Source organism: Cornus florida, unplaced genomic scaffold, assembly GCF_030987335.1.
Source record: "Cornus florida cultivar Cherokee Brave unplaced genomic scaffold, ASM3098733v1 CherokeeBrave_3.0.0_Hap2_Chr08, whole genome shotgun sequence".
Lineage (NCBI taxonomy): Eukaryota > Viridiplantae > Streptophyta > Magnoliopsida > Cornales > Cornaceae > Cornus > Cornus florida.
Window position 1 is genome coordinate 70,373,615 of NW_026775578.1, and position 25,117 is coordinate 70,398,731.

The 25,117-nt window shown below is 33.5% G+C and overlaps 1 protein-coding gene across 1 annotated transcript; it reads left to right on the forward strand.

The window, feature by feature from the left end:
• The first annotated feature begins 11,985 nt into the window (after positions 1–11,985).
• Positions 11,986–22,552, forward strand: LOC132271979 (probable calcium-binding protein CML13). Its single transcript, XM_059773498.1, has 2 exons — positions 11,986–12,527; positions 22,292–22,552. The coding sequence occupies exon 1, from the start codon at positions 12,074–12,076 to the stop codon at positions 12,515–12,517; it is 444 nt and encodes a 147-aa protein (XP_059629481.1). The 5' UTR covers positions 11,986–12,073; the 3' UTR covers positions 12,518–12,527; positions 22,292–22,552.
• Positions 22,553–25,117: the final 2,565 nt, after the last annotated feature.

Genomic DNA, 25,117 nt, shown 5'->3' on the forward strand with positions numbered 1-25,117 from the left:
AATTATTATTAAATTAAATAACAAAAAAAGCTCAATCGCAAAAGAACTAATCAAAATTATTCTTAAATTTATGAGTTCGGTTCAGTTTAATTCGGTTCTAATTTTATTAAACCATTACAATTGGTTTTTATTCCATTTTACCTTCTAAATCAATCCCGTCTATAAACACACCACTTATTAGCCCAAAAAAACAGGTAGATTATTTTTCATGTTTGATTAGGCTTTGTGGTGTAAATTGTAAATAAATCAAAATACCTCGTATTGTTTTTGAAGTTTGGTAATGATTTTTGAAGAACAACTTGAGTAAATTATACTACTTGTTTTTAAGGTTTGAAGTTTGAACAAATTATACATGAGTAAAGTAGTTAAGTTTATTATTTTGATCTCTCGAAAATGGGTGTTGTTTGATTACTCAATTCAGCGGTTAATTCTAAATAGATTAAGCACTTATTCAATTAAGTATATTTAATAACGTAATTTGAATATCATTGAAAATAGTAAGTACCACTTAAAATGGAATAAAATTTTAAGTGACAGAAAAATTTCAGTACTTATTTTTCAATTTTATCAAATAGCACCTTATTTGTTGCCAACTAAAAAATGATATTGAGTGTGGAAAGTCAGCAATGTCCTTATTATTTTGTAATCTCATTACAATACATTAGGTTATCATTGTCTTTTTATATAAGGAAAGAGCAAAATTGTTATTTTATAAAATTTAGTCTATAAATTTATCAAAAAGAAAACTATAAAAATGTCGTGAGCATGTGCCAAATTTCAAGAGAGGTCAAAATAATAAACACTCAACGATTTTGTTTTGTGTAATTTGTCCAAATATTATAGAAGATTAATGTAATTTATCTTTATAATAACTTGAATACAACCAAATAGATAGTGCAATTCATTTTGAAAAATCTTGTTTTTTCCAAGTTGTGGGATTAGGGGTGACAATTCGTGTTCACGGCTTTTAATCGAATCGTGTCGACCTAATAGTATTCTATTAAATATGTCAATCTAAACACGACCTTTGTAATAATCGTATCAGGAATTCTCAACATTAACTCGACATGTTTATTAAACGAGTTACACGTGTAACCTATTTAATGATCTATTTAATTACTAAAATGAGACAGTATACACTAATTAGATTATTAATGATACTTTATCTAACAATAAATGGTAAAAAAAAATATAAGTTTCAATCCACCCAAAAACTAAATAGTCTATAGTTCAAATATATATATATGATAAAACACAAGTTATAAAGTTATTAAGGTTAATTACAACGACACCCCCTCAGGTTTGCCATATTGATAGTTATATATAACTTAATCCTTTTTTGAACAAAGACACCCCTTAAGGTTGCAAATTTGAACAATGACACCCCATTTTAAAAAAACAAAGCCAAACATAGCCTTAAATTACATGAAATGTCTAATATGACCTAAGAATATTTTAATCCTCACCTAAAATGACCAAACTATCCTTTCATCTCATCTCATCCTCTCTCTCATACACACTGTTCAATTGCTCTCATCTTCTTCCACACCCTCAAACCCCCAATCTGTATCAAAACCAAATGTTTTCTCTATCTCACACACAGAGGCTTGTGATCTGGTGATCTTTCTTGTTGATGATGGTGTTTCTATTGGAGTTGTCAGATCAGGAACTACAGAAGAACTGAATATGTCACCAGAAAACTTTGTTTAATTACAGACGGTAGATAAAGATTGCAGTGAGAGAGAGATCGGAGGCGGCAGCGATGGACAACAGAGATCGGAGAAAGTTGAGGTATCAATGGCGACAAGGAGTAAGATCGGCGGCAGCAGCGATGGACGGCAGAGATCGGAGAAGGTTGAGGAGGATCTTGGATCTGTGAGTAGGGTTGGTGTGTTGGGTATCGGTCGAGGGTGAGGTGGCAGACGCCGATGGTGTTGTTGATGCAGAGAGTAGTGGCTGAGAGGCGGAGGTGGGTGAGGCAAGTTAGGAGTTGGATTGACTGTGGATGGCTCAATCGTGGAGGACTTAGGGTGGCTGGTGAGGGCTTGGCCGGTGAGGGCTTCTCCTTACTCGTCGCGAGATCCCCTTTTGATGCGATCTCTGTGTTTTTTTTTTTTTTTTTTTTTTATGGTTAGTTTGTGTGATTTATATGTGTTGGGTTTGTGTGATTTATATGGGTTTGGATGGCTCGGCTATAGATATATGTGTGTAATTTTGAGGTGTTGGGTTTGTGTGACGGTGGTGGAACGAGGAGGAATATGGTGGTTGTGGAGGTTGCGGTGGTGGTGAGTGGTGATACTAGATGAGTAGTGGTTGTGTATATTGGCCGGAATGAATGGGAAGATCAAAAAATTAGAAGAAGAAAGGATTTTTTAGATGAGGGTAATTTGGTCATTTTATGTGATCAAAGGGTAAACATGTACTTTCATCATGTTTGAGGTGTCATTGTTCAAGTTTGCAACTTTAGAGGGTGTTTTTGTCCAAAAAATGATTAAGTTGTATATGGCTGTCAATATGGCAAACCTTAAGAGGTATCGTTATAATTAACCCAAAACCCAAATAGAATTGTGTTTATAATATACTACCTCTGCTCGCTTTAAAAACTTTGACTCACAATTTTTGTGAGTAAAAATTATCAAAGTAGATATCTAATATGGGATATAGGCAGTATATAAATATATAAAAAGAATATGACCTCAAATGACTCAAAAATAAAAGGTGATCGTGAGTCAAAGTTTTTGAAATGAATAATTAATATAAGACAGAGGTAGTATATAGTTAAACATGTTGAATCTTTCAATCCTACACAGTTAATTAAACGAGTTAATCATATCGACCCATTCATAATTCGAACCTATTTAACATCAACTCAAACTCGTTTAACTCAAGTTGTGTTGGCGAGTCGTGTCAAACTTGCCAATCTTGCGGGATGAAAAATCTGAAGTGGCTTCAGCGTTTGGCAGTCAAACGGATGGTCTGATTTAGTAGGACCACGATTTTATTGTGGTCTACAGAGCACTGGATTTATTGTCAGTCTAGTCTGCCTGTACCAACTGTTACAGATATTAACTGATCTCCACGCGCTTCACAATAGGTTATTCGTCCTCGACGATGAGATTCCCTCTCAGCGACCAATTCGAATTCAAAACGGGATTGTTAAGATCAGCTGTTTCCGATCCTTTTACAGTCTTCCACATGTCTGCATATTATTAGCTAATATTATAATAATTGTAAGTTACCATGAGGAGGAGCTCCATGTGATTGAAATCTCTCTTATTTTTAAAATAATAATACTTTGAAATTACTCATCTGGTTTTAATAATTGTAAGATGGCCTTACAATTTGAAAACTTTTTCTTCTTTTTGGACTTCCTGTTTGTGCTGTGTCAGACTGACACTACTCAATCCTAACCCTATTTATGTCATTACTGACAGCTTCTTCCCCAATTGGCCGAAGCCCGAACCTAAATATCACCCAATTTTTCTTGTTAATGTAATGATACCTTTGTCTTCTGTTCAAACAAATTAGTTGTAATCAAATCGGGAGTAAGTATGCAAAATTTCTGGGTAGTTGAGAATGATTAGAAAAGATTTTTTTGTACCGTAATCCCGTACCATTCTTGCTATCAATTAATTATAATTTGAATTAATGGGTCAACGGTTATATCATATTCTTAATTTTATAAGGAAATTAAAACTTAAGTCTTAATTCCGTTGTTTGAATGTAAAATATTTTTTAAAAAATATATTTTTTTATTTTTTAATATTTAATTGTCATAAAATATTTATGAATGAAAAAAATATTAAAATTTAATAAAGATAATTTATTCATTAATTTTCTGTAGTTTGGATGCAATACATGGATGTACTGAGTTCCATCTTATTCATTCAAAAAATAAAAATTATTTAGGTTAGGGCATTTGTCTTTTATCTTTTAGAGTTGGGGATGAATATTACTCTTTTTATTCATTTTTTGGAATTTAACATTGAAAAAAACTTGTTTTAGGTCGTATAAGCAGGACTCTCCTTCTTAAGTTGATATAAATCAATAATAACATGACATGTGTAAAAAAAATAAAAAAATTAAATCTAAATCATTTGAATTTTTTCATAGGTCATCCAAAAAGGAAATTTTTTTTCATTCATGCATGTGTGAGAGACCTGGTAGCGAACTCTCCTTCTCTTTAACTCACTATTCCTTCCTCTTCTCACTAAATCCCCATTGATGCCCACTATCTCCTCAATTTTGAAACCCTAATATTAATCCTCTCTTCTGCCAACCGACCTCCACCACCTCCACTGCTTGTCACTTCCTCCATTCCCAAATCCTAATATTTTACATTCAATTTTTAGAGATGATTCAAGCCGTCACATTCGTTGCCTACCATCTCTATTGCAACCCCATCTCCTGAATGACTCAAGAAGCCGACCAATTAATAAATAAAGCATAACTTTAGTAACATTCAAAATTTTGAGATTTATCTCCACATGTTGCAATTTGAAGCCAAATTGATTTCCTTAAACTCCATCAATAATTGAAATCTTACAATTGTGGTTAATTTACCATATTTGGGCTAATTGTTTAGCTTATTCCGGATTGTAATATGAAGGGTTTGGAATAGAAAATCTCAAACGCATAAGGAAAACAAAAAAAAAATAAAAAATAAAAAATAAAAAATAATCTTTTGGATGATGTAGAAAAAGATTCAAATAATTTTTATTAATTAATATTTTAAAAAATTAACACATGTCATATTTTTATTTGTCCATATCAATATCAGAACGACATTCCTACTTATACTACCTGAAGTAAGCATTGTCCCTTAACATTCTCTCAATCTCTAATTTAATTTTCAAAGTTTAGACTTCAATTTTTTTTTCTTTTTCTAAACGATTTCATTACAAGTGGGTCCAAGCCTCTAGGGCACAATGCGTGATCAAATTGAGCTTATTTTGTCTACAAAATCAGCAAAAATTACATGGTTTCTGCATTCAAATTATCCAACAATTTAATGATGATCTTTTCACCATCCTACCTACTAATAATAATTATTTGTAATTTTTTCATAGTGTTCTAGGGCCTATAAAGTTCAAATAATATATTATCAGACAATAGTGTGTGTACACACACACACACACACACACATATGACATAAACCTTCTTTATCATACACTTAATTGTTTAATGATTTAATGAGAAATGAGGGTGTTCACCTAACAAAAGGCATTTAGGGTTTCCAATGTATGAGAACAGTCCAACGTAGAGGCTGTGAAGCACTTTTTATGATGCTCATTATAAAATTATAGATCTTAAATACAAATTGAAGTATATTTATTATAGGACTTTATTATGTTATCGAGTAAAGATGCAGGTGTACACACTATTTTCGATCCCCAACAAAACAAAAACATGCTAACACTATAGGATTTTTCCAATGGAACAAACAAGCCCTTAGATTAGACTTTATAGGAAGAGTTAAAAGTATGTTTTAATTTAAGCACTGGCACATATGGGATTGAATTGTCCCGTATCTTCTACTGCACACTTTACACTATAATCAAACAAATTACAACAATTACCAAAAAAAAGAAGTAATGTTGCCCCTTTTATATTTACCATCTTGTTGCTTTCTAGGCATGCGTAGATCTTAGTTTCTGATGTGCTAACGACGCGTTCGGTAATCACAGTTACTTTATATTTTTACTTTTACTTTAACTCGAAATAGAGGTAATGTTGCTGCTACAGAATATGTTTAACACTATTTCGAAACTAATTTAATAACGTAAACTTGTCACAATATTTTTAGAAGCAAAAAACATAAAAGCATGTTTGGTAAAAAATGTTGTAAGTTTAAAAATTTAAATGGTTAGTTAATTTTTTTTTTTTTGAACAGTGCTTTGCTACAGTGCGTAAGTAAACAAAAGCATTATTTTGATGCTTCCGATTTTAGCCTCAATTTTGAAAGTGTTTCAACACTATTCAAATGACAGCAAATATTACTAAACATGTTTCGTACTTTTATTTCGCTACAGTACACTATCAAAAGCAAAAAATACGAAGAAAAAATATTAGCCAAACAAGTCCTAAGAGAAATTCTTAGTCACTTTGCTTTCGAGTGCCTTTGCTTAGAAATAAGGCATTTCTTTTAACTTTTGAAATTCCTTAAGGCTGTGTTTGGTGGCATAGAATGAAACTTTGAAATTGGAAGTGAAAAAAATTTTGGTTCAATTTTATGAGTTACTTTTATCCAATTTCATACCTGCCAAACATAACCTAAGTCATTTTATGAGGTAAAAGAATGGAAAAAAAGAAAAGAAGGAAATAAGTAGGAAAAAATCTTTAAAAGAAAAAAAATAATATGAAGAAAAAATAAATTTTTTTTTTTTCTTTTTTCTTTTGAGTACTGACACTATTTTTATCTACTCCCGAACTCCAATCCCTGCCCGCACTCCAATCCCTCCCCTCCTTTTTGTGGGTAGGAAAGTTATATCCATATAATTTTATAACCCAATTACAAAATAATTGGTGTAATTGGAAGAAAATATTGGATTGAATTGTCCTTAAAGTTGTAGTACACATAATATTAGAGGAAACTCCTATCTTTTACTACAATTTTCACCACAATCGATCAAATTACAAGAGTGACCAAAAAGGAGGTTTTGTTGTCTCCTTTTTAGATATATACTGTTATTTAGTACACTACTTGTTGCTTTTTGGGCATGTATGATCTTGGTATGCAAACCCATAATAGGATAATATTGTTGACAGTGCAATGCCAACTAGAATCCTTATTAGTAACTTTGCATCTATTATGATTTACTTTTTGGGTGCTTTTCCAGTGTCTTTGCAGAGGAACAAGGCATCTCTTTAGCTTTGGGAAATCTTCAAAGTCCCTTTCTCATGGGTTGGAACAGAGGAAAGGGGAGGGAAGAGAAATGAAAATAGAAGAAGGAATAAGGCTGGAAAATAAAAGGAAGAGAATAATTGTTTAAATAAATATTTTATTATTTTCATAAAAAAAATGGAAGAAATATAAAAGAAGGAAAAAAGAAAAAAGAAAAAAAAAAGGAATGAAATATTCTAATTTTCTTCTTTTTGTTTGTTCCAATATAATGTAAGTGAAAAGAAAATTGTGAAAGGGGAGGGGGAAGACTTATTATTATTCTCCTCTTTTATTTTCATATGAAAATTCTCTTATCTTATATGTAGGGACGAAGTCCTTTACCGCCCTCACTTATGTTTAAGTTGTCTAAAATCGTTTTAAAGTGTCAGACTTCGACTCTCTATATTTACTAATTTAATTTCTAACAAATTTTTCCTTGAAACAAAAAGGAAAAAATTGTTAGAAATTAAATTAGTAAATATAGAGAGTCGAAGTCTGACACTTCAAAACGATTTTAGACAACTTAAACATAAGTGAGGGCGGTAAAGGACTTCGTCCCTACATATAAGATAAGAGAATTTTCATATGAAAATAAAAGAGGAGAATAATAATAAGTCAAAAGGAAAAAAAGAATGGTCTCTTGCATGAGAAAGACTTCTCTGCACATTTAATACTTCGTTTTATGTACCATCAATCAATTGTATTCCGTCATATAAGTAAAAATATTTTATTTTAGTAGATTCTATCACTACGCGTTAGCATATAAATCAGTTGATAATAGCACGTTATTAATACAACCAACACAATTAACTAAGACATGTCTTTGTACCCATTTAAGTGTCGCCGCCCGTTTAATTCAGTTCAAGTTTATTTTCCTAATTTTTTCACTCAAAATTTTAAAATCCATGTTTAGGAACACCAAAACCTTGAATAAAAAGTAAAGTAGATTGCGTCATTGTGCACCGAGACATATAATAGAGTTCATTTGTTTTAGTAATAAGGGTACAAGGGAGACAAAAAACTGCACAAAAATGCGTGACAATAATACTTTTGAAATTATATATAAAATATCTCTCTCTCCCTCATAGTGAACTGCAAAGTTAAAATGCTACTTGATCTCACCTCATTCTTTACATAAATTCTATATTAAATTAGTGTATTGAAATGATAACATTTTGGAAGTATGGTATTTGCGCCATATATGTCATAAAAAGTTCCAATGAATTCAAATTGAGCTAATGGCTCTTTTTAAGCATATATTAAACTGAAAATGATGCCAAAAAAAAAGGAAAAGAAAAAAGGATTATTATTATGACTTCCAAGTTCCAATCACAAGTCCCACATCAAACAAATTGAGACCAAACCTTTACAGTACAGAATAAAGCTAGATAGAGGAAAAGTTGTAAAACAATGCAAGTGGTTACTAAGTGAACCAAAAGTTAAAGGGACATCACCTTTGCTGTTGTGAATCTATAGGTGATGATGTGAGAGTTGAAAGGGTCGCAAATTTGTATTGGCAGCCTAATTGTATAGTGAGTGTTAATTTAAGAGTATTTTATTAAACAAGTAAATTTAAAAATAATTTGTTTAATAATCGTATGAGAGATACTTAATGCTAACATTATCTGTTTATTAAATAAATTATATATGTTAACATGTTTAATGATATATTTATCAAAACGAGATATTTAATATTCAATCAAACAATAAATAACAAAAAATATATAAGGGTCAATTAGCCCAAATATTCAAAGTAAGAAAACATATATCAAATAACCCATAGCCGATTCAAGGAAAAATTATAAGACGTAGTTAAGGTTTATGCTGAAATGATTTAATTGTCTATAGTAATTGAGTCTAAACATGTAACAGATTACACAGATTATATTCACAATTATGACACGTTGAGTAAAACAAGTATATATAACTTGCTTATCTAGTGTTGTGTTTGAGTTGTGTTGGAGTCATGTCGAAATTTGTTATCCCTAATCTAAGTCACATAATTCTTCTAACAGGTACCGTTCTCACGCATTATGTGTCCCCGTTTTTGCTCCCCACACGCATTTTTGCTTCCAATTCCATTATGCATGAGTTAAATTATACCGCTTTTGTGCTCCCACTCTCGCATCTTCTGGTCCTACACCCCACTTTGTGTGACATAAGTGAACACCACTTGTTTAAGTGCTCATATTAATTTCTCGACACATTAATTCTATATTTTTTTAAAAAATTATTCTGTTTTTTTAACACTGTAAATTTTCAACACATTAATTATGTTCCTCAAAACATTAAATTTGATTAAAATAAGTAGATTTAATGTGTTGAAAACATATTTAATTATATTGAATCCAAGCTTCTTATTTGAATGCAAATATTTTTTTTTATTGTTATTTAAGAAAAATACAACTGAATGTAATAATAATAATAATAAAAAAGTCATCTTTCAGTCTCGGACAACAAGGATGCAATTTGGCATCTTTTTGATTGGACCTCATCTAATAAAAAGGCTTTATTCTTTCCAAGGCACTTTTTCTTTGTTTCTTCCTCTAAACCACCTTGAACATATAAATAGATCAAAAGCAAAGGAATAATTTTGTAACAAAATTGAAAATTCCAAGTATTTTATTTTTCTTCGATGTGTGTGCTTTACAAATAAAGTAAAAGTTAGATTATTTATTTACAAAATGTATATATATTCTTTTCTATACCATTATACTTGGTTTCATTATTGGTTACAACAATTATCCCTATACCTAAACAACAAATAGTAGTCTCTCATTTATTTATTTTAAATTCAAAAAAAAGAATAAAATTAGTACGTGAGTAAAGCCACTTCATAACCTGTATATATATATATATATATATTTCCTTAAAAAAAAAAAAAAAACCCTCATATATGCAGTATTGAAGTGCTTGAGTTTGTTACCAAGGTTGATTTCGTCTTTTTCTTTTCTTTCTTCATTTTTAGAGTGTTTCCAAAATTTTAATTTAATATGAAAAATTAAATAATTTATACTACAAATTTGAAAGGGTCAATGGTCGCCCAAGTGTGTCATGTGACCCTCATGCGTGACCACCCATTTGGAAGATGCTACTTTTTAGGAAGAGAGAGAGAGAGAGAGAGAGAGCCATATGCTATGAGGGTCAGTGACTCAGTGGTGGCCCAAATGTTTCATGGTGGACAGTTACACGTGAAAAGGGCTTGGAAGTGAGCAAAGCCCACACAAACTTAACTGAACAGACACAGCTCCGCTCATTAATAAAAGGTCTTTGTTCCAACCATAGTCGGAAGTATCGGTTTATAAGTGACGTATTGACTAATTTCGTAATATTTTTTTTTAAGGGTTGGATATCGTTAAATCACTTGATTTGGCCTGTTTAAATTAATATTCATCCAAATTTATTATATTGCGATCGCGAATGATATCGCGACAACAAACCATAATTCTAGCTCATTATTGGTCCACAGGCCAATCAAAACTGATTCAGCTCGATGGGTGCACCTTAAAATATCTTAGTTGAAAGGCTATTTGGGAAGTGAGATTATTTTATATTTTTTTAATAGTTCTCTAAGAACAAAAATTATTCGTACGGAATCTAAGTTATTTCACACTATTAGATAGTTATGTGCTATAGGTTATTTATTTATTTTTTTCTAGCGCTTTTGCTTCCTATTTTTTTTGCTTTTGCTAGTGTAATGTTGCGAAGTAAAAGCACAAAGCATATTTGGTAATATTTACTATAATTTAAATAGTACCAAAACGCTTCCAAAATTGAGGCCAAAATCAGAAGTATCAAAATGATACTTTTGTTTGTTTCCGCACTATTAAAAAAAAAAAAAAAAATTTAACTCACCATTCAAAATTTCAAACTTGCAACACTTCTTAACAAATATATTTTCATGTTTTTGCTTCTAAAAATCTTGTTAACAAATTTACGTTACCAAACAACTTTTAAATAGTATTAAACACGCAGAAACATCACTTAACCAAACTAGTTGCATAGCCAAACTAACGAGGAGGTGAAGTCTCAACCAGGAAAGTATTACTAAGCTATAACCGTTGTAATGGGCCATAGATCACTTAATGCTCCAATCCAATCAATATCACGTATGCGTGTACTAGTCCTTCCGAGATGGAAAGAGCATCTTCCTTTGCATAAGAAAGTTGAAACCGATATGGCTAAAAAACCAGTGAGTGAACCCCCAAACAGAAAAGATTTCCAAAAGAAAAATTCAAAGCTTTAAATTGCGGGGTACATAGTTTTGTACCCGAGTGGACCAAGCATTAATGTGGCTGATAAATTATTTATTATTCCCAGCAAGACCCATTTACACGGGATAAAATTCGGACTATATTCGGGATTGTTATCCTTGCACTTGAGAGTATTTGAATTTGAGACTCAATGTTTCATGAGACATTAAGTCCCATAATATAATATATCAATCTAAACAACTCAGACTAATAAGTAATTAACTCAATAATAGAAATAAAAAAATAAGAATAAAATAAGTGATAAAGAACTAGCGGACCAATACAGTGCTGCCAAATATAGCCATATGGAATCTTAGGTTACGAATTGATGGAATACTAGGCAATCTGAAACCTTTTTTTGAATGATCTTTCAAAAAAAGAGTATTCTAAAAAAATTCATAGAATTAGAAGACCTCCTCCTCTTGAAAGAAATGATAAATGTAATACTCGAAGATACATTTACACAAGCTTCGTATAGGAATTCACAAAGAAACAATCCAATTAATCAAGAGACACAATGAGCTTCGTATTGTAAATTCGTTTCCAAATCCTTTTCCATTATCTAAAAAAACAAATCCATTTTCAAACCAAGGTTCATCAGTGAAAATTGCAAGAAAGACTTAATATACTAGAGTTGGGCTTAGCTTGGCCCACAAACCATTCAAAATCATTCAAGTGAGGAGTTGGTACGGGCCATATTACGGCCCAACTCAATTAATCAACCCATAGCTGTGTTCTATCTGGGTTTTTATTTTGGGCTGACCCAATCGCTTGTTGGATCTAACCAGATCTGTCAGATCGTAACAGTCCAAAATTTCATTTCATTCAAATTGCATCGTGCCCTGAAAACGTTTCAAACAGAATCAGGGAGGTGATATATACACATACAAATAGAGAGAGAGTAGAGAGAGAGAGTTTGAGAGCGTCATCTCCAACAATGGCGAAAGATTTGAGCGACGAGCAAAAATCATCGATGAAAGAGGCCTTCACGCTCTTCGACACCGACGGAGACGGCAAGATCGCGCCGTCGGAGCTGGGCATTCTGATGAGGTCACTCGGAGGCAACCCTACCCAATCCCAGCTCAAGTCCATCGTCGCCGAGGAGAACCTGACCTCGCCGTTCGATTTCCCTCGGTTTCTGAGCCTCATGTCCAAGCACCTCAAGCCCGAGCCCTTCGATCGCCAGCTTCGCGACGCCTTCAAGGTCTTGGACAAGGACGGGACTGGGTACGTCGTCGTTTCGGATCTCAGGCACATTCTCACCAGCATTGGGGAGAAATTGGAGGCGGCCGAGTTCGACGAGTGGATCCGGGAGGTTGAGGTTGGATCCGATGGGAAGATCCGGTACGAGGACTTCATTGCTAGGATGGTTGCCAAATGATGAACATTGGGTAAGTTTATCTCTCTTATATATCTGTGTGTGTTACATTTTGGTAATTGGAGTCTCTCTGTGTTTTACATTTTGGCAATTGGATTTGGTCCTGTGATTGTTGATTGCATTTTGAAATTTTTTGGTTTTATATGTCTATCATCTGTTAGGGTTTATGTTTGAAATAATGTTGCATTCTGAATCCTTTCTCTCTCACACAGACACACACACATACACTTACATATAGACACACACAGACATTTCTTTGTAGCAAATGAGATAAATTATTGTGTCTTAACTGGGACCCTCAATTTGTATTATAATTTTAGTGCATTCTATATTCTTATAACATGCATACAATTATATATATTCACATGTAATTGTAGCATATGAGAAAAATAATAATCTTGAGGAACTCTAAATTTATTTATTTATTTATTATTAATTTTTTTTTTTAAAGTTATCACTTTATATGCTCAATTTAATGAAGACATTTATTTGTATGAAGTTTAGTATCTTGTTGATCTTATTGGATAACAGGACACCATTATGGAGATTATTGATCTTCCATTACTAAGGATACATAGAAAGTGCAATACACTTAAATCTGAGTCATGAAGTTTGAAACATTAAACTGTCGGTCTTATTCATGTCAGCGGGTTGTTATTTTTTCAATAATGGTGTATTTTCCATGTATCCCACCATCATTCTTTGAAGTTGGACGGTGTTGGTGGCATATTAGTGAATGATTTGAATGTCATATGGGTTTTAGTCATGCTACTTATTTAAATCCTTTAGAATTCAAAGGCCGAGTAGCAACTTTGCCAGACTAAAGACAACATCATCCTGAGAATGAGAGTGGGTTGGAATCGTTAGATGTGGAGGCTATAAATGGTGTTGAATGATTGGTGCATATCAAGAATTTTAGTGGATCTTACTATTTATATAAATATAAAGATTAGTGCATTTTGCATGCAAAAATAGTTGTAGCTAGTGAAAACAAAAATGATCTGGGAACCCTCGAATTTTCATTTTGATGAGATATCCCCTTATATGTTCAATGAGGACATTCATTTGTAATTAACTTTTTATCTTGTGGGTGTTATTGGACAATGAGAAACTATTATGCATATTACTGATCTTCCGATACTAAGAATACAAGAAATATATTACTCTTATGGTACATTCTGGATAAATGAATTGATTTGAAATGAAGGGTTTTGAGTTTAAATAGTAGATTAGTAGAGTTGGATTTGAAAGTCTGATGGAATGTTAAGTTAGAGATATGAGAGACATTTTATTGTACTACTTATGCAACTACAATCCTTTCTGCATGTATCTTAAGTAACTTGTTGGGCCTTGTCATTCGAAATCCATGCACAATAGCTCTCAAATCAATCTATTGACTTCAGAAAAAGAAACCAACTGCGGAAGAAATCTCGCCATCCTTTGGTCATTTGTCCTTCATATTGTTAAAACTTAGATCTAAATTACTAAATGTAAATTCAAACTGTAATACTTAAATAGTTCAACTTAGATCCATTCATTTCAAATCCTTCTGGCTAGATAGAACTTTAATATCATTCATAAAGTTCGCACATAGAACCATTGGCTTCTTCATTTCAATGGATTGTGCCATGTTTAAGAAAGGTTATGTCTTCCATCTCTTTCTCCAACATGCTTTGAACTTTTATTATCCTAGTGGCATTCTATTGAATGATTTGAATGCAACTTTGGTTTTGGTCATGCTAGCTATGTAAGTTATTTATGATTTGTAGGGAGAGTAACAACTTACAATTGCTAGTATCATTTCTGTTTCATCATGTATTACAATTGCAAGACAAGACAACTTAATCCATAGAATAGAAGTGGGTTAGATGTGGAAGCCATGAAGTTAATTGGAGTGTCAAATGATTGGTGAAAATCAATAATTCTGGATGGGAAGTGCTCCATTTTTAGCTGGAAGTGTTGTGAAAATGGTTGTTGGGAAATTAGGGAATATATATGCATGATGTAGATTTAGTAAAATTGATGATGTTGAATTAAAAAGAATATCAATCAAGAATAGGTATCCATATGCTTTTTGTTATAGCTTAGAGACAATAATTTTTCTAAAACTCATTTTGATTCGCGTTCTCAAACCATGAAAAATATAGCTCCAAGCTTCTTTCATAACTCACGGTTGGAATGAACAAATAAAAACTTCATGGCTCAAATGTGTGTCTTCAAGAGTAACAAGAATGCCAGAATGACACAGTTTACTACAGTTGGAGAAAGCATGGTTACTTACATGGTCATGGCATTGCAGAGTGGGAAAACTGGTATTGCGTAACCAATTCCATAAAGCTGGGATATTACTGTTACACCTTTGCCTATGTCACGACCTGAAATAATTTAGAAATCACCAAAAGTAAATCAAAAGAAGGTTCATAGTCTGTTCATTATCATCAAATGTATAAAAATATCATAAAATAATCATCCTATGCGCTACCCTGATAAACACCAAACAAAAAGAATCACAAACAACCTCAAAATCTGCGTAGTTGTTACTCAAAATTTGGTAGAAAATTCAATGGGACATCAGGTTAGAAGAAAAATATGTGCAGCGATCAATCAAAAATTCATAGAAAATTCATTTTAAATCGGAACAAGGCAAACTACAATTCTTTAGAAACTAGACTAAGAATGCAACATGTCTGAGCCACTTTTGGAGTTTGAAACATATCCAATTAAGTCAAATTTAAAAAACTAAAAATAGGTTATGTAGGGTGGACTGAAAATAAACTATTCGATAAACTTTGGTCGTTTAGGAAATGTAGGGAGCTGAGAAAATTCCAAGTTTTGGTTTTTAGAAAGTAGACTAATGGAAGTCTAAAACTGAAAATTTTGATAGTTTTTCAATATAAAAAGGTTTTATCAAATAATTTGTTTAAAATCCGTTGCCCAGCAGCGACAATGAGACGGACAACACGCACTGTTAGATTTTTAGAAAAATATCCATTCATCCAAAAATCTTGAAATTTTATAGAGATATACTACACAAAGAAGGGAATTCGTGATAACAATTTGTGAGCATTTAGAACACTACTTGGAGAAATTATTGATTCTTAGCACAATAAAAAGTAGTCCCTGGTTGTTTCTAAATCCCAAATTCATGTTACAACTCCTATGATACCTAAACAACAGTTCATAAAATGTCCACAACTGATAAAATTACAACATCCTTAGATAAAAGTCTCAAATTAAATCAATTTCTCAAAAAATAAGATCATACAAACATTAAATCAAACACCTTATGTAGGTGAATAATATAGTCTCTAACAACCAAGATAACAGTTCCAAATCTCCCTTTTTGATCATAGAATTCCTGAAAATTGGTAGGGTGAGAGTAGAAGTCTTACTAGAAAATACTATAATACGTGTTGCTATGGCATGTCATGGACCAAACAAAAAGGGCAAGGTACTAGGATTTGGAACATGCAATCAATATGCATATACAAGACTGGTTCACAATAAAACAATAATTTCAAGAACTAGGAATAAAAAAAAGCAATGATTCCAAGGAAATGAGAAGAATCAAGTGAACAATTCATGAAACAATTCTAAACTAAGCAAATACACAAGTATTTCTATAACAAATATCCATAGCCACATAGAAGAATTTTAGATACAACATCACCGTAACAACATAAGTTAGGGCAACCCTACTTAGAAGAGATGATGTACAAGGAGTTGATGAGATACCACAACGCTTACGAAATGTGTGGGTGGGTGACTAGCGCTTGCTAGCTAATACAATGGCCTACACGTCATGGTGTCTCACATCACCTAGGGAAAAGAGGAAAAAGGCCTTATGTGCTTTCCAAATGATACATAAATAGTTGAGAGTTGAATTTCGAGGACGAAATTCCCTAAAGGGTTGGAGAATGTCATACCCCGGGTTTTTTTTATTAAGCTTTGATCATATATGTGGCTTGATTTACACTTTCAACTATATTTGGAGACATTGTTATTTTATTGGAGTAGTTATTTATATTTTGGAAGCATAGTCTTATTATTGATTTATGGAAATTTTATGTTGGGTGACTTGGGTAATTTTGGAGGTCTTTAGTGCATTGAGAATGGTGGAGGTCAGTGTCATTACTAGAGAATTGAATTAAGTGGCTTATGAGGTGGCAACTATACATGATATTCATTACACTTGTTTCCCTACATGCAAAATTATAGGACACTTACTTCCCCAAACCTATACACCTGTGATGTCTCTAACTTACATCTTGTATGAATCAAAGTGAAAACTAAAGGAGGAACAAAAACAAAAGGGAAAAGAGAGTAGAGGAAAAGAGCAAAGGGAAATGCTTTGGTTGAATCTAGAGAGGGAAGGAGAGAAGGAAATAAGGGAAAACAAAAGAGAAGGCTGGCTGGATTTTTCATGCTCTCACCATCACTACTATTATCTCATCATCTCCATATACATCATATCTTCTAGGTAGGGTTGCTCTAACTTATGTTGCTATGGTGATGTTGTATCTAAAATTCTTCTATCTGGCCATGGATATTGTTGTAGCAATACTTGTGTATTTGCTTAGTTTTGAACTGTTTCATAAATTGTTTACTTGATTCTTCTCCTTTCTTTGGAATCATTGTTTTATTGTGAAGTGTTCTTGTATATGCATATTGATTGCATGTTCATAATCCTAGTATCTTGTTCCTTTTTGTTTGGTCCATGATATGCCATAACAACACATGTTATAGTGTTGAAGGATTTATATATTTAAGTTACACCCTCTCTAATAGTTTAAGCTTTTAGAGTAGATGGGTAGTTAACATGGTATTAGAGCCAAAGGTCTTGAGTTCAAATCTCACCGTCACCCTAATTAAAAAATTGAAAAACACGTGTTGGACGAAAATAAAGGCCACACGTGAGGGGGCATGTTGAAGGATTTATATATTTAAGTTACACCCTCTCTAATAGTTTAACCTTTTAGAGTAGACGGGTAGTTAACATATAGTATTTCCTACTGGGACTTCTAGTCTCACCTTACCAATTTTCAGGAATTCTATGATAAAAAATGGAGATTTGGAGTTGTTATCTTGTTTGTTGGAGATTATATTATTCATGTACATAAGGTGTTTGATTTAATGTTTGTATGATCTTATTTTTCGAGAAATTGATGTAATTTGAGAATTTTACCTAAGTATATTGTAATTTTATCAGTTGTGGACATTTTATGGACTTTCGTTTAGGTATCATAGGAGTTGTAGCATGAATTTGAGATTTGGAAACAAACAGGGATTGTTTTTATTGTGCTGAGAATCAATAATTTCTCCAAGGGGCTATAGTGTTCCAAATGCTCTCAAATTTTTATCACAAGTTCCCCTCTTTGTCTAGTTTATCTCTGTAAAATTTCATGATTTTTGGATGAACGGATATATTTTTTAAAAATTCGATAGTGCCTGCTGTCCTCATTATCGCTGTTGGGTAATAGATTTTAAAAATTTATTTGACAAACTTCTTGACATTGAAAAATTGTCAAAAATTTCAGGTTTTTAGCCCTTCGTGTCTAGGTTCTAAAATCCAAAGCCTCGCAATTTTATCACCCCTTCTGATTACCCAAAAGTGCCAAAGTTCATCACACTATCAATTTCAGCACGGGTTTAGTAGTCATTCTTTGATCTAAAAACTGATTTCATTAGTAAAGTTCCCGCTGCTGGGAGTGGCTCAGTCATGTTACACTAGTTTCCAAAGAATTTTAGTTTGCCCATTTTGATAAAAAAATGGGTTTTCTACCGATTTTTGAACGCCTGCTGTGCAAATTTGTTTGGCTTAGAAGATTGTTGTCCTATGTTGCGTTCTAGAAAACTATTCGTGCCCTATGGTTTCGGGTCGTTACAACCTATCAATGATTAAGCTGTTTACATTGGTCATCAAAACTTGAAATATTTCATGTGTTTGGATTAGTTGGCACATGCATAACTGTACATAGTGCAATTTTATATTCCTATCAATGGTAACTGTTTACCATTGATGGGATTACCATTGATAGAAATATAAAATTGCATTATGTACAGTTATACAAGCTGATTGCTACGGTTCTTGTTCTTAGGATGAGTAATGTATTAGATGGAGTTATTTCGGCGTCCCATAACGCTTTTGTTGGAGGACGACAGATCTTGGATTCTGTTCTTATAGCAGGGGAATGTGTTGATTCCAGGTTGAAGAGTGGGGTCTTGGCGTCTTATGCAAACTTGACATTGAGAAAGCTTATGATCATGTCAATTGGAAGTTCCTCCTTTACTTGCTTCAGAGGATGGGGTTCGGAGATAGGTGGAGGAAATGGACCGAAACATGTATTTCATCCGTCATGTTCTCTGTTCTAGTGAACAGATCTCCTACTGGCTTTTTTGCGAGCTCTCGAGGTTTGAGACAGGGAGACCCCTTGTCGTCTTTTTTATTCCTTTTAGTCATGGAGGGTTTGAGCAGACTAATGAGGAGAGCGGAGGATTTGGGTTATATCAGAGGGTTCAGAGTCGGTAGAGATGTAGCTCATCAGATGGAGATCTCCCATCTGCTGTTTGTGGATGATACCTTGGTTTTTTGTGATGCCGATGTATCCCAACTTAGAGATGCATTCTTGTTTGTTTTTAGGCAGTTTCTGGGCTAAAGATCAATGTTGGAAAGAGTGTGCTTGTCTCGGTAAGGGATGTTCCAGATATTTCCTCCTTAGCTGCAGTTCTTGGGTGTGGGGGTGCGTGTTTTTCCTCTTCCTTATTTGGGATTGCCTTTGGGGGTTTCCTCCAGGAGGTGGGGAGCCGGGACCCGGTGATCAATAGATATGAGAAGAGATTGGCAGGATGGGAGAAATAATATTTGTAGAAGGAGGGGGAAGGTCACTCTTATTAAGAGTACTCTCTCGTCCCTACCCATTTACTTTTTATCTTTGTTTCAAATCCCATGCTCTGTCGCTGAAAGGATTGAAAAAATTCAAAGGGACTTTCTATGGAGTGGAAGGGGAGAGGAGTTCAAGTATCATCTGTTAATTGGGAGCAAATTTGCAAACCCTTGAAGTTAGGCAGATTAGGCATCAGAAAGTTGGTTCATTTTAATAGAGCTTTATTCGGAAAGTGGTTATGGAGATTTGGTAGAGAACGACATCGCCAGTGGAGAAGGATTGTCTCGTGTCGTTTTGGGGAGGAGAGTGGTGGCTGGTCCTCCCGTCCAGTCTTTGTTGCGGGAGGCGTCGGCGTGCGGAAATTCATTCGGAAGGGTTGGGATGTCTTTTCCGCACACATCAGATTCAAGGTTCGTGATGGTAGACGTGTCTGTTTTTGGGAGGATTTATGGTGTGGAGATCAGTTGTTGTCTTATTTCTTTCTTAGACTTTATAGTATTGCCGAAAATAGACACGCCTACGTAGCTGACTGTTATCGGCTTGATAGCAGTGGGGTCACGTGGGATGCGCGTTTTAGGCGTAGTTTTCAGGATTGGGAGATGGTAAGTCTGACGTTGGACAAGATTTTGACGTTGGACAATTTGAGGAAGAGAGGCAACAGTATTGTTAATTGGTGCTGTCTATGTAAAAACAGACGGTAAGTCTGTGGATCACATTCTTATACACTGTCCTGTGGCGTATAATTGTTGGAACCTCATCTTCGGCATTTTTGGTGTACATTGGGTAATGCCCCAGTCTTCCATAGGACCGATTAACTCATGGAGAAGACGCCCAATGAAAAGCCACGCTCGTGACTAGTGGAGGATAGTTCCACACCGTGTTTGGTGGTGCATATGGAGAGAGAGGAATAGCAGAAGTTTTGAAGGAAAGGAAACGTCTTTGGCGAATTTGAAAATGCATATTCTTCGTTCTATTTTCTATTATGTGAAAGGAAGCGCTTGCTCCTCGACCGTTGGCTTGGTTGATCTTTTGGACTCTATTGGTACTTAGGTTTAATTTTCGTTTTTTTGTATTAGGGACGCGTTCCCCTTTTGAACGCTTTTCTAATTGCCTTTTACTTATCAAAAAAAAAAAAAAAATCAATGGTAAGTGTGTTTACATTGGTCACCAAAACTTGAAATATTACATGTGGTCAGATTACTTGGCACTTGCATTACTGTACATTGTGCAATTTTATTATGAAATCTGCAATAATATTATCACCTTTTTAGCCATATGATATTTTGTGATGCGTAAAGATCTTGGTCATTTATTTATACTATTCACTATCAATTCATCAAACATAATATGTTGCTACATGGACACTTTTGTGTAGGTGTCCATGTCAGATATTGTGAGACACCAACACTAAATGAATACTCTTGGGCACTGTCAGATAGTTCATGAGTGTGTCCCTAATTCAGATACAATTTTCCTTATTTATTTCTCTTTTGGTCGACACGTCTCAAACAACTCAAAATCAGTTTAATATAATACAAACACATTAAGAGTAGCCACATCCGAACATTTTTAGAAACAATGTGCTCACAACAAAGTCTCGGATCTTTTTTTCCTTAATAAATTTTCCTTAATAAAAGTTGACGTTGTATCAATGGTCATCACTGGTCTTGACGTTTTTTCATATAGGACGAAATACAATTTTAATGGCAAATTAGAAGATTAATAGTATAAATTGTACTAATCTTTATGTTATTTGCATAGCTTAATCTTCTAAATTATGTAACTGCTAGTATAAAAATTGAAAATTAATTAAAGTTCTATTAGTTTCTTATTCGATAGATGTATATAGATAAATTTTCATATTTATATGTACTCATGTCTACATCATGTCCATGTCCATGTCCTAATTTTTATTTGATTTGCGTATTGGCATATTCATGTGTCTCGTATCCTATGTTAGTGTATATGCTACTCAGTTCAGTTACTTTCGTTCTTGACAAAGGATACATTACAACACAGGTATGGGCAAGTGATACGTGTATGACAAACCCAAATCGGACATTTCAATCCTACATTATGATTGAAGAAGAAAATGTGAACTTTGATAGTAGATAAATGTTTCCTGCTTGTGAGATGGAGGGAAATCTCCCTCTTTGTTTTTTTCCTTTGACCACATCCCGTTCAATTATTAATTCTAATTGAATATACCATAAAGAACAATCACATCATACATTAGAATATATATAATGTATTTTTAATGAATACACATGTTTATATATCCATATCTAATTTTTGGACACATTTTCTCATATCTTAAGATTCAGGATTTAGAAAAATTCGAAACTTATGCACGTATGTACACTTGATACTCGTACCCTTGTCCATGTAACATGGGTAAATTGTTACTTTCATACATACAAGGTCTGACCCCATAAAGTATAATCTATGTTACCTGGACTCTTCCAAAGTAGTTGAAGTACCTGTGTCCGATACACATTATTCGGATATGGGTATATGGGATATGTGTCTGACACTTTTGGTTGGGCATGCACTTAAAATATATTTCCAATAATTTCATTTTATTATATTATTACTTTAAATGAGTGTAAGCTGGTTAATATATGCTTAATAGGGTAAAGATTTTGACTGGATGTGGACATTGCTTGGAGCTAGGCACACTTGAAGTTAACCATTCTTTATTCTGGTTAATAATCAAATTGATGTGTTAGAGAAATGAGAAACTCTGAGATGACTTTGAACTCATATTTGTTTTGTTAGATATATATATATCTCTTTGCATTTTGTTGTCATTGTGAAGTCGTTAGCATTCTCTGCATGTCTTCTTCTTTCTCTCCTCTTCCCTAATTGATCATTTTAAATTTGACTACTGTAGGTAATATGGAAGTGGAGCTCGTATATTCATCTGAAATGAACGAAGGAGCCTATATTTTTCTCCAGCTCAGTATTTCATCGGCACTCTGGAATTTCATTTTGCTTTGCCATCTAATTGTTATTTTGTGTATTTTTCAGTTTTATTTCGGTGCTGTCAATTAACAATTTCTGCTTCCAATATTTGAAAGGGATCCTTTTTATATTGTTTTCTAAAATTTGCAAACCGTATAGAAGTATTCTGGATACCTTCTGTTTCTTGTTCCGTTGGACCCCTGTGCCATGTAAAGTTTCTGTTAGCATTGAAGTATTTCATAGTTTCCTCTACCTGTCCTTGCCTTCATTTTAAAAGCTATTCCTACCTTGAATTCTGAATAGATTATAGAGTCTCGTGAACTGGGCTAGGGTTGGTGTTGGTGTTTACAATAACAATGCATTGTCTCTACCTGTCCTTGCCTTCATTTTACAAAATAGGGCTAGTCCTATTTTAGCCCTATTTTGTAAGGTATTGGTGGTGTTTACAATAACAATGCATTCTTTCTATAATGCTGAAAGGAATCATTGGAGTTTTCTGGAGCCGTTGAATTTCCTCACCGGTAAGATTCTACATTTAAATAACAATGCATTCTTTCTATAATGCTGTGGTTAATTAGCCCTTTCAATTCCACATTACCCGTTTAAAATGTGTTAAAAGCATTTTTTTATAAGGTGTGTTCAGCTCCATGTAACTTTTGGAATTGAAATATGTGGAATCGGAGAAAAACAACAACTCACAAAATTAAATTAAAATTTTCTTTCAATTCCACAAATTTCAATTCTAAAGCTCCAATTTCATGTAACCGAACATGGCCTAAGGGAATTTTAAGTGCTAATTTGAAATTGTAATTTTAAGTATCTATCTAGACTGTGATATTAATCATATTTAATTGAACAAGTACTCTATTAATTCAAAATTGTCTAAAGCCAGATTGCTTTCCAGTGTTTTCTCCCCTTGTTTCTTGTAGAAGAATTACCATGATTCTCTAACTCCTCTTCATCCGTTTTATCTCCACGTAAGTATCTTTTTTTTTATCTAACAAGTTCATAGTGTAGGAAGAAAAAAAATTGGATGAAATGAAGAGAATAATAGATGAATAAGATATCCTAATTTTTGTTTGATGAGATGGAAGGAAAGAGAATGAAATTCTTAATTGTAAGTAAATTTTATAATTTTTTATTTTATTTTATAATAACTTTGCATTTTTTCCTTTGCATCTTCCCTCCATATTTGGAGGGATAAAACCATCCTCTTTTCTCTCATCTTTTTGCTACATCTTTCTTATCTTTCCTCCATCCCTCTTCCTTCATTCCTACCAAATAGAGCATTAGAATTCCAAAGTTCCACAAACAAGTTGGTTATTTAGCTTGTTAGTCTGTAATGTCTTCCACTGTAAATCGATAATTATTAATGTTGATATTTATAAAAATTAAAAGATATACATGTATCTATGTATAAATTAAGAGTGTTGAATTTAACTTTGTTCTCTCACCTGCCAGTTTAAATTTTTTTATCATGCATCATGCACTTTGTCAACTACTTATCTATTAGAAAAGGTTGTCTAATGGATTGTACATCCACCAAGAATAGTATAACCAAGAATAGTATAATTTGGACTTATATTGGTGTTTGCAACTCTCTCTCTCTCTCTCTCTATATATATATATATAGCGTTATGAGGAGCACTTTGGGTATTGGACTTCTGTATTTCAATGGCGGAGATTGGAATTTACTGTAAATTGTTCATTCATATTCGTGTACCATTTTAACGTAAAAAAACACATTGAATGATCGCAACCACCACAATAACAACATATCAAACATGGTACCAAATTAAGCAACAGCAACACGAATAACCATGATTCGTCCACGAAAATTTAAGAGAAAAAGAACACACACATACACACACGACGACACAGTAGGATGAGTACTGGTGGTTGGTAATGGAGACAACATGAAGGAATGCAACGACAAGAGTTATTATGTGAGTTCAAAGCAGCGGAGGAAGGGACGGAAGGTGATTTTGCAGAGGAGCCTCAGCTCATGAATGAAACCCGCAAACATCATCCTCTTCACCGTTCCTCGGACAGGAGTCACAAAGGGGCATTTCATCTTCAGTTTACTGCTCTTTCCTGAATTATTAGTTGCATCCATTGAATTATAGTCCATCTCTTTGCTACTTTTGTGTATATATATATATATATAGATAGATAGATATAGAGAGAGAATGTTTGTGCAGAAAAATCAGAGGAATTACGGTGTTTTGGAGGAGTCTTAATGAGGGAAAGAGAGAGAGAGAAGAAATGGTGTATGGTGAACAAAAGAGAGGAGTTGATAGGATGTTTTAGAGAGAGAGAGGATGAGGGAGGGGTTTGTTTATATAGACAAAATTATGTATGATACATGTTTTAGAGAGAGAACGTTACATGTTTCCGAGAAGATGTAAAGATGATTGGGCCTATTATGTTTTAATACGGATTGTGACGTTACAAGGATTAGAACTCACGGAGTCCCAATTAAGGAATAATGGGAGAGGGGCTTTTTCCACATGTCAAACAATATAATATGTTTTATTTAGAAGGAAGGAGGAGAGAGAATTGATATGATGTTTTAGAGAGAGGAGTGTGTGTGTGTGTGTGTGTGTGAGAGAGAGAGAGAGAGAGAGAGAGAGAGAGAGAGCGAGAGACTGGAAGGGTTTCAAAAGGAAAATTTATGATATTTTAGAGAGTGAATGTCAGATGTTTTGAATAAGAGAGAAAGAAGATTGGTTTTTGTTTGGGATTTTTACCAAAA